At 40.5% G+C, this 15,871-nt stretch overlaps 1 protein-coding gene across 2 annotated transcripts in view; it reads right to left on the bottom strand.

The window, feature by feature from the left end:
* The window catches only part of zmp:0000001200 (dedicator of cytokinesis protein 9), a 73,646-nt gene that overhangs the window by 30,897 nt on the left and 26,878 nt on the right, over positions 1-15,871 (bottom strand). For both annotated transcript variants that reach the window (XM_031743187.2, XM_039600543.1), the window contains exons 2-5: positions 10,700-10,816; positions 4,440-4,529; positions 2,292-2,374; positions 1,350-1,419 (exon numbers count right to left, since the gene is read on the bottom strand). In XM_031743187.2, the coding sequence (XP_031599047.2) occupies positions 1,350-1,419; positions 2,292-2,374; positions 4,440-4,529; positions 10,700-10,816 (360 nt within the window). The remainder of the gene's footprint in view (positions 1-1,349; positions 1,420-2,291; positions 2,375-4,439; positions 4,530-10,699; positions 10,817-15,871) is intronic.

Genomic DNA, 15,871 nt, shown 5'->3' on the forward strand with positions numbered 1-15,871 from the left:
TTAATCTGTACAAGACTGCACACCCACTCTGTCATACATGAATTAGCAGAGGATAAAAAGGTCCAAATGTTGCACTGGAGCCCTTAAATTTCAATGTGAAACAAAAGACATGGTGCACGTGCAACGCTGTAATTACTGTTAACTCACCTATTCGACACAAAAATGCCTTTTATCGCCGTACAATAAAAACACGAAAGGCATAAGTGGGGATACGTGAAATTTAACAGTGCGCAACATTTTTGAGGGTGAGGTTCATGTCATCAAGAGGAATCAAGAAACTCAATTGTGCGAAAAACTAAAAACTAACATGAACTCTTATTAAAAGGAGCAGTTCACACCCAAATTAAACGCTGGGATTTTCCCCCCTCTCTCTGGCACGCAGTGCCATTTATCCATCTAGTTTTTTTCCCCTGTCAGTTGCCAAGTTTCACAAGGAATTGAAGAACTATGTTGAATATAATGGAACTAAATGACAACTAAACTCAGCTTTTTCAAAATCATGATCCAGTTAATCAAGAAGTCCAGAAACTTTGTTAACAGCAGTTCCTGAACTATTTTATCTCTTTTTATTGAAACCTTGTTACTGTGCAGGAGGAAACCTGAATCTATCAACAGACTTTCACTAGTGGCATTACAAACATTAATGGAGCTCTGTTATGCACATTGAGACACTGGATGTAATTTGGTATAAATTCACTCCTTCACTCATACCTTGGTTTAGATGAACGGCTACTTGAGTTTCTTTTTCCTTCTTATCAGTTCAACCCACAGAATTTCTGCACACTGAATATTTTTCTTTTTCTGACCATTCTCTTTAAACCCCAGAGACTGTTGTTAAAAAAAATCCCAGCATATCAGCATTTTCTGAAATATTCAGACCCGCCCGTCTGGCGCCAACAACTATGCCACCTTCAAAGTCACTTAAGTCACCTTTCTGCTCTTATTCCAAAGCTTGGATTAAACTTCAACAAGTCATTTGGAGCATCTTTACATTCCTAAATGGTCATGTGATGTCATACGATTGGCTGAATAGATATCTGCATTAATGAGCAATTGAGCAGGTGTATCTAATAAAGCGGCTAAAACTCCTCATAACAATGTTTGTGCATTATTTATGAATAAAAGAAAAAAAAACATCCATTTATAAATGTTTCTAAGTTTTAAGTGCTGTTTTGGTCTTTTGATGGTTAAATAAGCAAAGTCAGGGAGAGGTCAAATATACACATTTGATTTTGTCGCTTTGAAAGTGTCCCTAAGTTACAGTATGTGAAACTTTAGGCACCCTAGAAACTAAAAATAAGCAATGGGTGTTTCTTCACACCGTCCATATCTTCTGACAAAGAACTCACCTCATCTTTGTCGACATCTTCATCCACTTCAAATACATGGACAGCCAGTTTATCAGGCCTGGACACTTTACTGGAAAAACCAAATACAGTGTAAGTATAATAGCTCAAGGGGAGATATGTCAAGTGAATCTATTCATCACAACAACAAAAGACTGCAGGTTTTTCATACGCACACAGAGCACTATAGGCAGCTTACGATGGCTCTTTCATGGCTTTGCTAATCTATCCAGCATGTGTGACTGAAGCGGTTTGATGAGATCATTCTAATTTTTTTCTTCCCTTTTTTTATAATAAGTCATTTTACATTTTGAGGCTTTCTCAAGAGAAGCACAAACGACTTTTCGGCTGCTCGTGGAAACATAACGCACACACACACAGCTTGCTGGAAAATGAGCAGGTGCCAAAAGGTGAGTATCACCAACTAAAAATACTGTTAATTTTGTAAACTGGCGACCGACGTCACGGTGCATTGTTTCAACTTCCCCAGATTCAGTAAAGTGACAGAACGTTTGGCAGCAGTTGTACCATCAAGGTCACTGTCAGCTCATTTTCTAACACGCTGGTTATAAAATAAGGATTCTTTACGGGAGAAGCTGGAGGTGATGACACAATCTCTAAACAATGAGGGTGGTTTCCACACTGGTTGCGTTCAGAAATTGCTCAATGCACTAGGAAAAGGAAACAGTCTTTTAAATGTGTGCAACAGTTATTTGTATGCTGTGTTTCCTTTTAATTAAGTCACGCAAGATGTCAGACACAGAAAAGGGAATAGGCGACAGCTTGCGTGTGTGATCAGGCTAAAAAAAACTGTGTGACTGCAGGATTTAGCTTTAAACCGGCTGTATAGCATAGGAGTTCTTACTAAACCCTCATAACAATGTGACGGCACCTCTATAAATACACTGTAGTGCTGAGTCGAGGATTTTTTAACTATAGACTTACTTTGGAAGCTGTCGGAAATCCCCGGAATAGTCCTCATACTTGTAGTTGACCACATGCCAGTCTGACTTGTAGGTCTTAATGCACTGAGGAGACAACAGAAATTAATTACAGATCACTGTAACACTGCATTGACACAGCGAGGTAGCAGTTCAGGGCTATGTGAAGGCTGGAAGTGGGTGTCATTCAGTCACCTCTAAATGTGTTTCCATTTTCTCATCTCAACATGCTACATGAAGCATGTGATGAAGGATCATCACTTTGATAAAGCTGAAGAAACTGTCGAACCATCTGATGAGAATTTGAGGCTTAGGATGTGAGTCCGTTTAATCAGAATTGCTGGTGAGATGGTTAACAGATTTACAAAGCCCTGCTCTTACTTAGTTCAGTGCTGCACGATTTCAGTAGCTTAGTGACGGTGTTTGATGGTGACTTCTTTTCAAATCCTTATGACCTAAAAGTCTTTTATAAGTTCCAGTAGACAACTCACTAACATACACATTAGGACAATATTTAATATTTCCAACCATTAAAGCTTCTCCTTGAGATAAAAAAAAAGGAGGAGTGTATGCACGGTGACTCTGCCACAATCCAACGTCCACCAACACAAATTGGGAGTGTTTCGCTGTCCTCCTTTCCTTGAAAAGAAAACATCTGTTCATTGTTAGAGTCAGTCATAAGTGCAGCTCCCTGGTATCTGTTCTACAGAAACTCACGCCATTTACAAGAACTGCTCCTGCAGGGAGATGAAATGCAACCTGATCAGGAGGCGAATCGGAAACAGAGAGGCTCTCACTGGGCTGATCTCCACAGCTGTCCCGGTGATGTCACACAGCGCTTAACCGGGTGTCAGTATCTTGACTTCAGACAAGGCGCTCTGAATGCTGACCTTTGACCCGGAGGGAGAACTGTCGGCTTTCAGCTGGTGTGTGGCTTAAAAAGCTCTGCTAGAGCTGGATGATTATGATTCATCGTTTTAATCAGCGCCAACTGTGAGTTACTGATAAGTATATTTTGAATTAATCCCGCACTACATGAATAAGATGTCACATCTGGTGAACGTCCTGTGGTTTTATTTGATTTTGCCCTTTTGGACTTTCAAGATGCCACAGCTGACCAAAACCAGGCTGAATCACTCAACAGCAAGGCTCAAGGCTCAGCACTGACGGTAATAACTAATGACAGGAAACAAGCAGAAGCTTGATAAACTTATCAAATTAGTTGCACTTAATTTCAGTGTATTGTACCATAAATAGATGTTACTGAGAAAAAAAAGGGCACAAATAGTCCCGATGCTTCCAATGATGATCTATAACGAGGCTCCTCGATGACTTCCTGATGCGCTATGACTTGCAACATTCATAACTGCTAATATTAAGTAATATATTTGGTAATGAGCCAAATTAGCGTCACTGTAGCGGAGTTATGTGGTTTATGACTGATATAATTGACCAAGTTCTTACTAGCCTGAAGCGCTGACGCCGTTTTCAAACGTCTATCATTAAAAAGATATGTATACACTTCCTTAATCATATCAAGTGTACTTACTTAGTTTGTGTATAATAGAAACATTTGTTTGGAAATGAATTTTGGTGTGCTTTACATGCTTTTTGGATCATTACTCTCAACAGGCATGAAAGGAATCTCTCTCAATTTAACATACTAGCATATATCCATGCTACAGTACTGTTTTTAGTCTGTTTTTTTAATGGTTGCAAGGCACCATAATCTGTTATCATAATATGTGAGACATAATTCAAGTTTTGTGGATACAAATGGGTCATTTTAGCCTTTTTTCAGGTGGTTGCTAGGTAACATAATGATGTCATCATGTCTGATATAAATAAGAGCCTTCAGGGGCCTGAGATGTCCTTGTGTGCCAATTTTGGTTGCTCAACTCCTGATTGTGTAAGAGGAGTTTGGAGGCAAACAGAAAGAGATTTCATGTATTATCATGTAAGATGATTTAATTGGCTCTACTTGGTCTTAGAGTATATTCCACTATTAAATGCTGTCAGTGGGTTTTTTGGGATTATTACCCCCAGTTATTTCCAATATTTGGATTCAGTTATTTCACTGTCTTTCTGTAGGCTCTCTGTGAGTGATAGCAAGAAAGTCCTTCAAACGATATCTTCTTAAAAATCAGCCCACCTCTTGGACGAACAGACTCTGGGCCTCCCTCTCTGCATTTTCAGGCACTGTGGGGTACAGGGTTCTTCCTTGTCTCCTCAATGTTGAAATCTGCGAAAACAAAGCAAATGTCCAAATCATCAGAAGAAACATAACTGTGGGATTACAGCAGACAGCAAAGGATGACCAAAACTGAAACTGAAAAAAAGTATCACAGGGTGTGCTTTCACTTGAAATGGTCTTGTGAATGTGACCAAAGGCTATCTGGGGTTCAAAGCATGCAAGTAAGTCAGAGACACAGTGGGATGCCTGCCCACATCATCTGACTCTAAGGCCTACTGATGGATGTGTTTAAGCCTTTCGCTAATGACCAACAGGTTGACTCAGCAGACAGGCAACACAGTAGCAAAAATAATCAAGACCCTGTAGTGTAATTAAAGTAAAAAGCCTTAAATTTTATTTAAGCAAGACCAGCACAGGAGCTTTTATCGATCACTAAGGACAAACATCAGCGTGCCAAAATGTTCAAAACGACAGCGCCAACAGGTTGATTACTGTGACTTTCATGTCACTAGATCCTTCGCAGAGATGTAAAAATTATTTTAATAACCTGTGGAGATGTGATAAAGCAGTAGTCAGCAGACTATTGTGTGTAACAACTATGTAACTTTACATGAATTCATGCCGATTAGAAAAAGCATTCTTTTTGTTTTTGCATTCAGCGACTGGTGCGAAGCATCGGTGGAGTTAATCCACACAAGCTCATTCTGAGCCAGGAAAAAAAACCTGCTTTGGAGCAAGCAGTGTTGGATATGACTGAGGTTTCCAAAAATGAGTTTCCCAGTTGTTATAAGAATCTGAAGCTGGAGTCCTGGGTATACAGTATTCACGTTGGTTTACTGTATGATTTCTTTTTAGTACCTTTATGGCCTTCAAAGAATATGCACCTCAAAGATCTGAAATCAGATTCATCTGATTTCATTAAAATGAAGCTACATGATATGATAATCAGTCAAATGTGGCGTTTCACAGTTACGGGATAAAAGAAGTTGTTTCACAAAAGCTTGTTTTTTTAGATATCTGGAATGACCCCAACACAAATACTAAAACTGCTGTCTTTGCCTCCCCTCTTGCCCTCTATAAACTTGCATGTGGTGTTAGATCCAGTCCTTACTGTGTCAACGTCAACAAATTCCCGAGCTCTTAATTGTGAACCTTAAGTCTCCCTTTTCCTGTCTGCTACCCATGTTTCCTGCAGGGGAGATAATGATCTTTGTACTGAAAGCAGCAGAAATAAACAGGCATGGACGCAAGAGGCAACCAGGGAGTGGGCAAAAAGAAACATTTAATTGGACTACAAGTTGCCACAGAGAATTGTCAGATCCTCTGGTTTAACATTCCCCAAATTGTTATGGGAGATGGCCAAGTTCAATAAGACCCCATCAATATTTTATCTAAACTATCAATCTTCTTTCTCCAAGCTGAGCTGGAGACAAGAACTTGACCACTTCGCAACAGCTCCGACAGACTGAACACAAACAAAGCAGTGCTTTGAGCTTATGCAAATATGAGCTTGCCTTCATGTACGCCAGGTAAAATATTTACTTAGCAAGCTGATGAACTGTAGTTAACTAACACTAACTAGTACTAAATACTAAATGATGCCAATGCTGACAGTTATGTCATTAGTTCTGCAAATATTTGGTACAGACTGTGGATAATGATTGATGGACAGCAAGTCTGAAAAGTGACACCAGTCCAGTAAAGCCTTAAACCTGAATCTTTTCTAATGGCCAGTGGTAGCCAAACCTTGTTGCTCAGTTTACTTGGATTTTAAACCGGCCCATGGGAAAGAAGACCCTACCTCTCACTGGATTTGTGACTTTCATTCTGTTTAAAGTCCCCTTCAATACAACATGATGTTCATTAGATACATTTAGGAACAAATGCAACCTGCAGCCAAATTCCTCCACAGAAATGAGGAATTTGGCTGCAAATTCCTCCACTCAGGAAACTCTTCATTCCATGGAATGGTTGACAGAGAATATCATATAGAAGACTAGTGTTACCATAACCTTAGGGACACGACAAAGTAAAGAAACAAAAATAATGCTCTGATCTGCAGATTTCGCAGTGAAAGGGGGGGCCTTAGACAAAGAGCATATATCAAATTGAGGAGAAAGGAAGACTCCTATTCTGCTAATCTTGGACAAATTTCTCCAGGAACCTCACACAGAGAGACCAACCCAACCCTCCCTCCACTTTGCCAGCAGTATCTTGATCAAAAGCAGATGGAGCTGATATAAACATCGCCTACCAGAAGAACAGCTCATGACTTTTGATGAGCCAGAGGGAATAAGATAAGGTAGAGATCTGATAGAGGTTTCCAATACCGGGAAACAGACAAAAACTGGATTTATACAAAAATAACTCAGAGATAGAGGAGCTCTTTCTGCCTTGACTCATGACCTGTATACTTAGAAGTGTCTTTATGCAGACTGAGATTTCTACATAACACTCACTGGTCATACACTGACACAACTCCCCCAAAACACTGAAAGCTGATTACAACCTTGCCTGAACAAGAGTCTGAACAGGCAGAAACAGATGTTAAGATCAGTCACTGAGCCTCTCGTGTTTTTTTTTTTTAACCCCCCCTCAGTCAGAATCACCTGTCAGCCCCTGACAACGTACTGTTTGTGTGTGAAGCTGGCATCTTATGCTCATAGCAGCAGGCTATACGTGGATATGCATGAGAAGTCAGAGTCAAGGCTGTCCTGCCGTCACATAGCACCCAGCTGCCAGGCCTTACACACCGTAACAACCGCTTCTTTATCCAGAGTCAATTCCAAAGTTAGAAACACTAAGCAGACCTGCTGCTTTCATTTATATTCTAATCATTAAAGCTGTGGCTCTACACACCAGTGACAAAGAATTATTTAAAGGTTATTTTCCCCAGATAGACCCAAGTCCCCATTACACATCCAAACAGCAACTTTGGCAGGTTTGTGGGAAGGCTGATCTCACATGTGAAGATCATCCCATATAACTTGAATCAAGTTCTCTTTGAGCATTTGAAAAAACTGATTATTTCTAAAAGTGTTCATATATGGTTACAATGATTCTCCAAATCCACAGGTTGGGTCATAACTAAATCTTTGGCCAATGACTTTTAACTATTTTAAGAGTGATTAGTAGGAAGAAAGGAAAACAAAAAAGTTTATGACAGCATGATGACGTAACCATAACTGGATCCTCACCTAAAAATAAAAATCTGTTATTCTGATGGATTTCCAGTTCACTCTTCATTTAAGCAATCATGTTAAACAGGGTGTTCATTACATTACGTAAAACACTATGAAGCCATCACTAAAATACCATTAATTATCCTACATTTGCAATCTTGCTTAAAAAGAATAAATACATCAAAACAAAACATGCTACTCGTAAAGACTCAGTTAAAATGTATTTCACCACAAAGCTCAGTCAAGAAGCCTTAAGGATCCCTGCAGTTGGTAATTACACATCATTTACAGAGAATGCATCCTTGCTTTGACAAAAAATACATTAAAAATAAAAATAATTCTGAGCATGTATTGGTGTCTAAAAGCTGTACTCATTATGCTAATGACTTGAAATGTCACAGTCATTTGGGGCATTTTGCACCAACATCTGAAGGAAGAAAGAGCCATTAAAGGCTGAAGCGATTTATAGATGCACTAAAAACTGACTATGGGAGGCTTATGTTTCACAGTGAAGGTGGCAAAGAGAGCTGGGCATCAAACAGGTTCCCCTCAAATTTTGTGATTTGGCCTGTGTCTTAGTTAAGGACTCATGATTTGATTAAGATTTGGTGGAGCAGAGAAAATCTCCATCCAACCGTCAGGAAACTCCTAAGTGATCAGGAGTTCAGCACTCATACTTGGTACACAGTATACCTACTTACATCTCTGCCCATTAGTTTGTATTTATTATGGATATTATGAATTAACATGTTGCCTAGCAACCATCTACTAGAAGTTTACAGACTTTGAGTGTCATGAGCCTGTCCGTTTCATGCATGTGCAACACGTGGACAGCAATGCAGGCGAATAGTCACGCTCACATTCACAGCCAAATGCTAACACATTTCTTCCACTAATATGTCACTAGCTTGGAAAGATTTCACTGTGATTTGAAGCACAAAGTTCACCGAAGTAAACAGTGGTTAAATGGACACTAAAATGTCTGGACAACAAACCCTGTCGAATTAACAACACTTAACCCAACTGAACGTGGACATTTAAAGGAATCCAAACAAAGAAAAGTGGACAAGTCCAAAACTCTACAGTGTTCAGAGCCAGCCACAAATCAGCAGCCTCGGTATCAGCAAAGGACCAAAGCAGTTACAAGGAAAAGTATGGAGACAAGTGAAAAAGAGAAAAAGGGACAATATCATCTTATCTGCTTAATTTATACACACTGGAAAATGATGCACGTACCTGACAAAAAACAAACAAACAAACAAACAAACAAACAAAAAAGCAAGGTCAATTAAACTGCAATCCTAGCATCACGACCATCTATGCACCAATAACAACTTAGAAAAGTGTTGTATAATTTTCATTACATAACAGTACTACGTAATTCATAACCACATTCAATTCAATTCAATTCAATTTTATTTATACAGCACCAAATCACAACAACAGTCACCTCAACACGCTTTATACTGTAAGGTATAACAACAATACATACATAGAAAAACCCAACAATTGTATGACCCCCTATGAGCAAGCACTTTGGCGACAGTGGGAAGGAAGAACTCCCTTTTAACAGGAAGAAACCTCCAGCAGAACCAGGCTCAGTCAGAACAGGCTGAACAAAACTGAGTTCATCTCACTGATGTGTCCCTGCACAACAATGCCAGTTTATTGTGTGGCCCGTTACCTGGCAACCACCTAACAACAGACTAAAATGACATTTACAGTGAAGAAGACCGACAAAAATGCCCCGGTTTCTATTCTCTTAAAGGGATTGGACAATGGATGGTATAAATCTTATATTTATTTATATAAACAAGATCTACCATATTTTTTTCTTTACTTTTCTCAGTGTGATTAACTATATCAGTTTGCCAGCAGCATGAACAGACCCAGTAATATTGTAGCATAGGTGTGTACTGGTATCAGAAATACATGAAATAGTATGTTTGTCTTTTATTCTCACCGCATCAATTTTTGTGGTACAGTGTTGATAATAAAGGACCAACTCCACTAGCATAAAATTACTGTTAATTCCTGATGTAATGCCAAAACATTCCAAAATGTTCCAGGTGAAACTTGTACTTTGCAGTTCCCGTTACAGGAGAGGATGTCGACACAATTAGATTTCTGACTGTAACTCTTTGGATCAGAGCAATCTGAATGACCCGTACATCCTGAGGAATACACATACCATCTACAACTCCAATAAATAATAACTGTATTCTTCAACCAATGTGGGAATTCAGACAAAAGATGTTAAAGTCATTAGAGTAAAAAAAAGACAAACCCAAAAAAGACTTCCCTTACTGGAGTGGTGTTATATTAAAGGCCCAGACTCTATAAAGCTTTGACAGCAATGTGAGACAAAGTGGTAGGGTTAGATCTGAGGATATACTAACATCCTTCAAAGAAGTCTCATTTCCTGAAGTACCAGCTCTGGGCCAGATCTCCATTTTAGATTTTCCAGCCGCAGCGTGGAAAGTGTGAGGGACGCACATCCTGCACGGTGTGGCTGGAGATAACACTTACTCTGTCACAACATGGGACACAGAATGAGCCAATTAAACAGATGGCCCCTGACCCATCTCTTGCTGCAGCAGAGGAGGATATAAACAAAAGGAAAGCCTTTGTCAGTGGCTACACCCATCATCACAATAGTGGCCGCGCCTGGCCCAAAGGAAAAACCACTTCAAACAAACACAAAAAAGAAAACACGCAAGTGGACGAGTAAATATTAATATTGTATAGATACCAGTAAATGTAACGACCTCGTGTGTTTAGCAGCAATACACAGGAGGACAGTTTAACTCCTGTCTGCCTGACTTTGCACCAGAAGTGTACAGCAACAACGGAAACCAGAACACTGAAGATGCACACCACCATTTGCTATGGAACATTTTTCCATAGTTTCATAGCTGCTCCTCAGCAATTTAACCCCAGAGCTACATTTACTATAGTAAGACTCAGCATCTGTACTTCTGCAAACATGGATGGTGAGTCTGCTGAAAAATGTGCATGAAAAGTTTGGACACTCACCTCAAAGTCCTCAAGGGGGAACTGCAGCATGTCTCTGAGGACATCGCTAAGGATCTGCGTCTTCCTCTGCACCAGCACATTTTCATAATCGAGCGGCTCGATCACCTTTGGTTTTACCTAGAAAACACATAAACACACAGTTGCGGATTAAACTACAAAACTAAAGCAAGTAACACGAAGGCATAGAAGAAGCTATCTGTGACGTTATTGGATGGATTCAGAAGAGAGATCAAGGAAATGAGTAACAATATGCAAACAATCAAACATAATAAGATTACTGTTGACATGCCAACCCCTCAGCATTGGAGAGTAAAAACCCATTACCTCATTTCAGTTTTCAGACCTTCATCACTTTCTCATCAACTAAATGAAACTTGACGACAGGCATAAATTGGTCTCAAAGGACATATCATGACATATCAATTTATTATTGCGTTTGTAGAGATGTAGAGATCAGATATAGGAGCAAACTTCTGAATAAGAACGGCTCATTTGTAGCACAGAATATTTAAAAAAGGACGTGCATGCACAAGTGCATTCGGTGCGAGGAAAGAAAAGACTTTCAAACAACGGCAGTTTGGTGTGTGGTTAACCTATGTGATGATGCTTACACTTATATAGTGGGGGATCTTGATGAATAAGCAACAAAATAAAAAACAAAGCTGGTAAACCATAACTAACAGGAATGCACTTTAAATAAGTATCTGCAGGAGAAGAGATCACAGTCAACAGACTTTGATTTATCCAGCCGTGTTGTCACACTGGGCACAATAAGACATGCTTTCTGTTAGATGCACAGTGACAAGTCAATCAGGGCTCCATCTGCCCAGAGAAAGTGCATCTGCTTCAAGGATAAGGAGGGTCTCAATGAGCTCAACTCTTTACAACATGCAAATTTTTTGGTTTATTGTCGCAGTGCCTGCTGAAGCAGGTTAGAGTGCTGACCCACTCTACACCCCCAAGGAGAAAGCCTATAAGTCGCAGGAGGATGCAGTGGCCACCAGGCAGAACGCAAGCTGTCAATGCTTTTATCTGTTGGGATGGGTGGATAAATCTAACAACGAGCAAAGTGAAAAACAAGCAGTGACAGATCAGCAGACTTCAGGGCTGAGCGACAGCACTGCTCACTCGTTCCTCCCACATCTGGGACTGATAATGTTAGCATGATCTCAGCTTGGGGTGTGGGGGGGAGTCATGCATGTAGACCTGCCTGAATCTATGTTGCTATGTAGCAACCTTTGTTAGTAACAGAGTAGAGCGAGGACAGAGGGGGCAGGACCTTGTATCAGTTTCAAGGACAGGGAGGGAATAGGAGAGCAGAGATGGTGCCACCATGTCTGTCAGCTGAAGCAGGTTGTGACATACCAGACAACTTCTTCTTCACAAGTATTATTTACGCATGAAGCTACAATTATCTGCAGTTAAACTTCAATAAACTGTGCTCCCCTTAGAACAGAAAAAACTGATGGATGGAGAGATTTCTAGATGTCAGACAGGTAAGCCAGGAAAGAATGCCATCCAGATTCTTACTCTGGATGGCATTACCTTGGCCTCCAGTAACACTGTGAGGAACCTTGGAGTCATTTTTGACCAGGACATGTCCTTCAATGCACATATTAAACAAATATGTAAGACTGCTTTCTTCCATTTGCGCAACATCTCTAAAATTAGAAATATCCTGTCTCAGAGTGATGCTGAAAAACTAGTTCATGCATTTATTACTTCCAGGCTGGACTACTGTAATTCTTTATTATCAGGATGTCCTAAAACTCACTGAAAAGCCTTCAGCTGATCCAAAATGCTGCAGCAAGGGTACTGACAGGGACTAGAAAGAGAGAGCATATTTCTCCTGTTTTGGCTTCCCTTCATTGGCTTCCTGTTAAATCCAGAATTGAATTCAAAATCCTGCTCCTCACATACAAGGTCTTAAATAATCAGGCCCCATCTTATCTTAATGACCTTGTAGTACCATATCACCCCATTAGAGCACTTCACTCTCGCTCTGCAGGCTTACTTGTTGTTCCTAGAGTATTTAAAAGTAGAATGGGAGGCAGAGCCTTCAGTTTTCAGGCCCCTCTTCTGTGGAACCAGCTTCCAGTTTGGATTCGGGAGACAGACACTATCTCTACTTTCAAGATTAGGCTTAAAACTTTCCTTTTTGCTAAAGCATATAGTTAGGGCTGGACCAGGTGACCCTGAATCCTCCCTTAGTTATGCTGCTATAGACGTAGGCTGCCGGGGATTCCCATGATGCATTGAGTTTTTCCCTTCCAGTCACCTTTCTCACTCACTATGTGTTAATAGACCTCTCTGCATCGAATCATATCTGTTATTAATCTCTGTCTCTCTTCCACAGCATGTCTTTATCCTGTTTTCCTTCTTTCACCCCAACCGGTCGCAGCAGATGGCCGCCCCTCCCTGAGCCTGGTTCTGCCGGAGGTTTCTTCCTGTTAAAGGGAGTTTTTCCTTCCCACTGTCGCCAAAGTGCTTGCTCATAGGGGTCATATGATTGTTGGGCTTTTCTCTGTATTTATTATTGTGCTATCTACTGTACAATATAAAGCGCCTTGAGGCGACTTTTGTTGTGATTTGGCGCTATATAAATAAAATTGAATTGAATTGAATTGAATTGAATTTATGAAAAGATAAGATAAAAACGTGTATGTCTTACTTAATCCGACGCCTAAAATCTCCATATCTCCACAATCTGAGCGCCTTCAGCAGATACTGAAGTCTTAAGAACATCAGGCAAACACACCTATACTGTCATTATTAAGCAATGACCTGGGAAAAAACCCCAAAACACAATGAATCAGGTTTGACTAAACCAAACACCTGCAAGGGATACTCTGGAGCAGAGGGGTCATTCTACTTAACAGGCAACAAGTGGCCCCATCTGATCTTACATGAGTAAAATCAACATACAATAACCTAATTAATAACAAAACAAACTACAATTTCCCTTTTTTCCAAGTGAAAAGGAACAGAAGCACATTCTGACAGTGTTTATATATGATGAGCAATCTTAGAAAACAAACGATGAGTGTTTGAGTCATGGTAAAAAAGAAAAAAGAAAAAGTACACCCTCTTTCAAGTCTGAGGTTTTACCATGTCACCATGTCAGTCTTTATTTAGCAAAAACCAAAAACAAAGCCAAACATGTGACAAACTAAAGATACCCTTCTATTGACCCAAGTGCTGTGCATCTAAAATAATCAAATGAGATAAAAACAATAAAAGTTATCTGGAGTTAACTGTGAGGCTACTCATCTGTCAGCTAAAGCTTGGATGTGGTGGGTCAAGCCACAGGACAATGATCCAAAGCACAACAGCAAATCTAAAGAGAAAAAAAATCAAGGCGTTGCAGTCAAAGTCCAGACCTCAACCCAACTGAAATGCTGGCTGGACCTTAATCAATCTGTGCAAAAACAAATACCTGCAGACCTCAATGTACTGAAGCAATGCTGTGGAGAAATATTTTTCAATTTCCATGTGCCACTCCTGTCATAGTGATGTCATCACCACACCAGGACTGTTTGTCAGGTGAGTTCTGCCATAAGTTTGAGACTTTTGGACTGGAGGGTTTAAGCTAGTAGAGAAAAAGTGAACAAGTGAGCAATCTGAGGCTCAAAGATGCCATATAAAAACCAAATAAATACTAGAAATAAATTAATGAAGCCTCTGCTGTATGGTCAAAACCAAGCTAGTAAAGATGTGGTAGTAACTACATTTAAATAAAGTATGTGCTGAAAGATTTGACCCCGTTTTAGTGATGGTGCCCCTTTTCTCACCAGTAATGGATATCTGAACCCACTCAAGTGCTGCTGATTCCCTCTAAACTCTTCTGGGCGCCTCCACATTGCTTTGTCAGTGGCCCAAAGTGGTCAACCACACAGTGCACTCAGCACTGAGCGCAAAAGCTCTGTCATTCTCTCAACCCACAGTGCTGACCATAGTCAATACATAGCCCCAAATTTACACTGTCTTATTGTCAAATTAGTCCTTTAAGAAGGTATTTGAAATCACCTGTTGAACAAATGCCTTCAAGACTAACGGTAACGTTTGACTGTCAATCGGAAAATACTGAAGCTCCAGTTACGTTTCTTGGTCGTCTACACACCCGAGCAGAAACGTGCAGACTGTATATTCAACAGCTGTAAACTCAAGTCAGCAAACAGGCGAGCCAACCCTGCAAGAACAGAAAACAGACGCTCATGAAGCCATCCCTTCCACTCCCTCTCTACAGCGATCGGGCAGCTGTTTATCTGCATCTCCCACTCCTCCACATCACTGCACCCTCACGCAGCTTGAAACAATGGTGCTGTGTAGTGCCTCTCAATCTTGTCACTGATTGTTTGGTTGACTCTGCAGAGGGCCTGAGCACTGGACACCTTCATTAAAGGGCAGGAAATTATCACTGTCGCGGGCGCCGACTTTTGCGCCAAATAAAACATTTTACGAGCCAAAGCAATCTTTGAGAATAAAGTCGAGGGACCTGTGATGTATTCGTCCAGGTAGTAAAGTGCTAATAAAGTTCAACCTTCCCCCGTGCTGGTGCTAACACTGCAAATTTGAAATGTGAGCTGGCAGCACTGTTTATATGAAAGGAGGCGAGAGAGTGAACCAGCACAAACGCTCACATGACACCTGCTTTTGGCACTTTATGGCTGAGGTTAACCTTTACACGACTTACTTTCTCGAGGATCAGAGCAAATTTGAGACGTCAGTACTGATTTTTTTTTTTTTTTTTTTTTTTTTTTTTTTTTAAATGTAAACCAAAAAGTCTCACATCTCTATGTGAATTACTTGAATGACTTACCACCACCTGTGGCACTGGATCTACCTCAGGCTCAGCTGCAACCAACCTCTTGTACTGCTGTGGACTCTCAATGACCAGCTCCTTTTTTGGAGTTTTACTAGCCCTTCCTTGCATTGTCAACACTTGTGGTAAGATATTTCCAAGCCAGATCCCAAAGAGAAGTCGCAAGCCAGCATATCAGGTAGAGAAAAATCTTTGTACTGGAAAAAGTTTCTATATCTCCCTTTTCAGTCCCTAGCTCACTCCAAGCTACAGCTGCTCTGACTGAAAGCAGTGGACTCACACCCAGGCTGAGGAGATGGCCCCTCCTACACTCAGCTGTGCAGCCTGGGGGAGTTAAACACACACACACA

This window comes from Oreochromis aureus, linkage group 16, assembly GCF_013358895.1.
Source record: "Oreochromis aureus strain Israel breed Guangdong linkage group 16, ZZ_aureus, whole genome shotgun sequence".
NCBI lineage: Eukaryota > Metazoa > Chordata > Actinopteri > Cichliformes > Cichlidae > Oreochromis > Oreochromis aureus.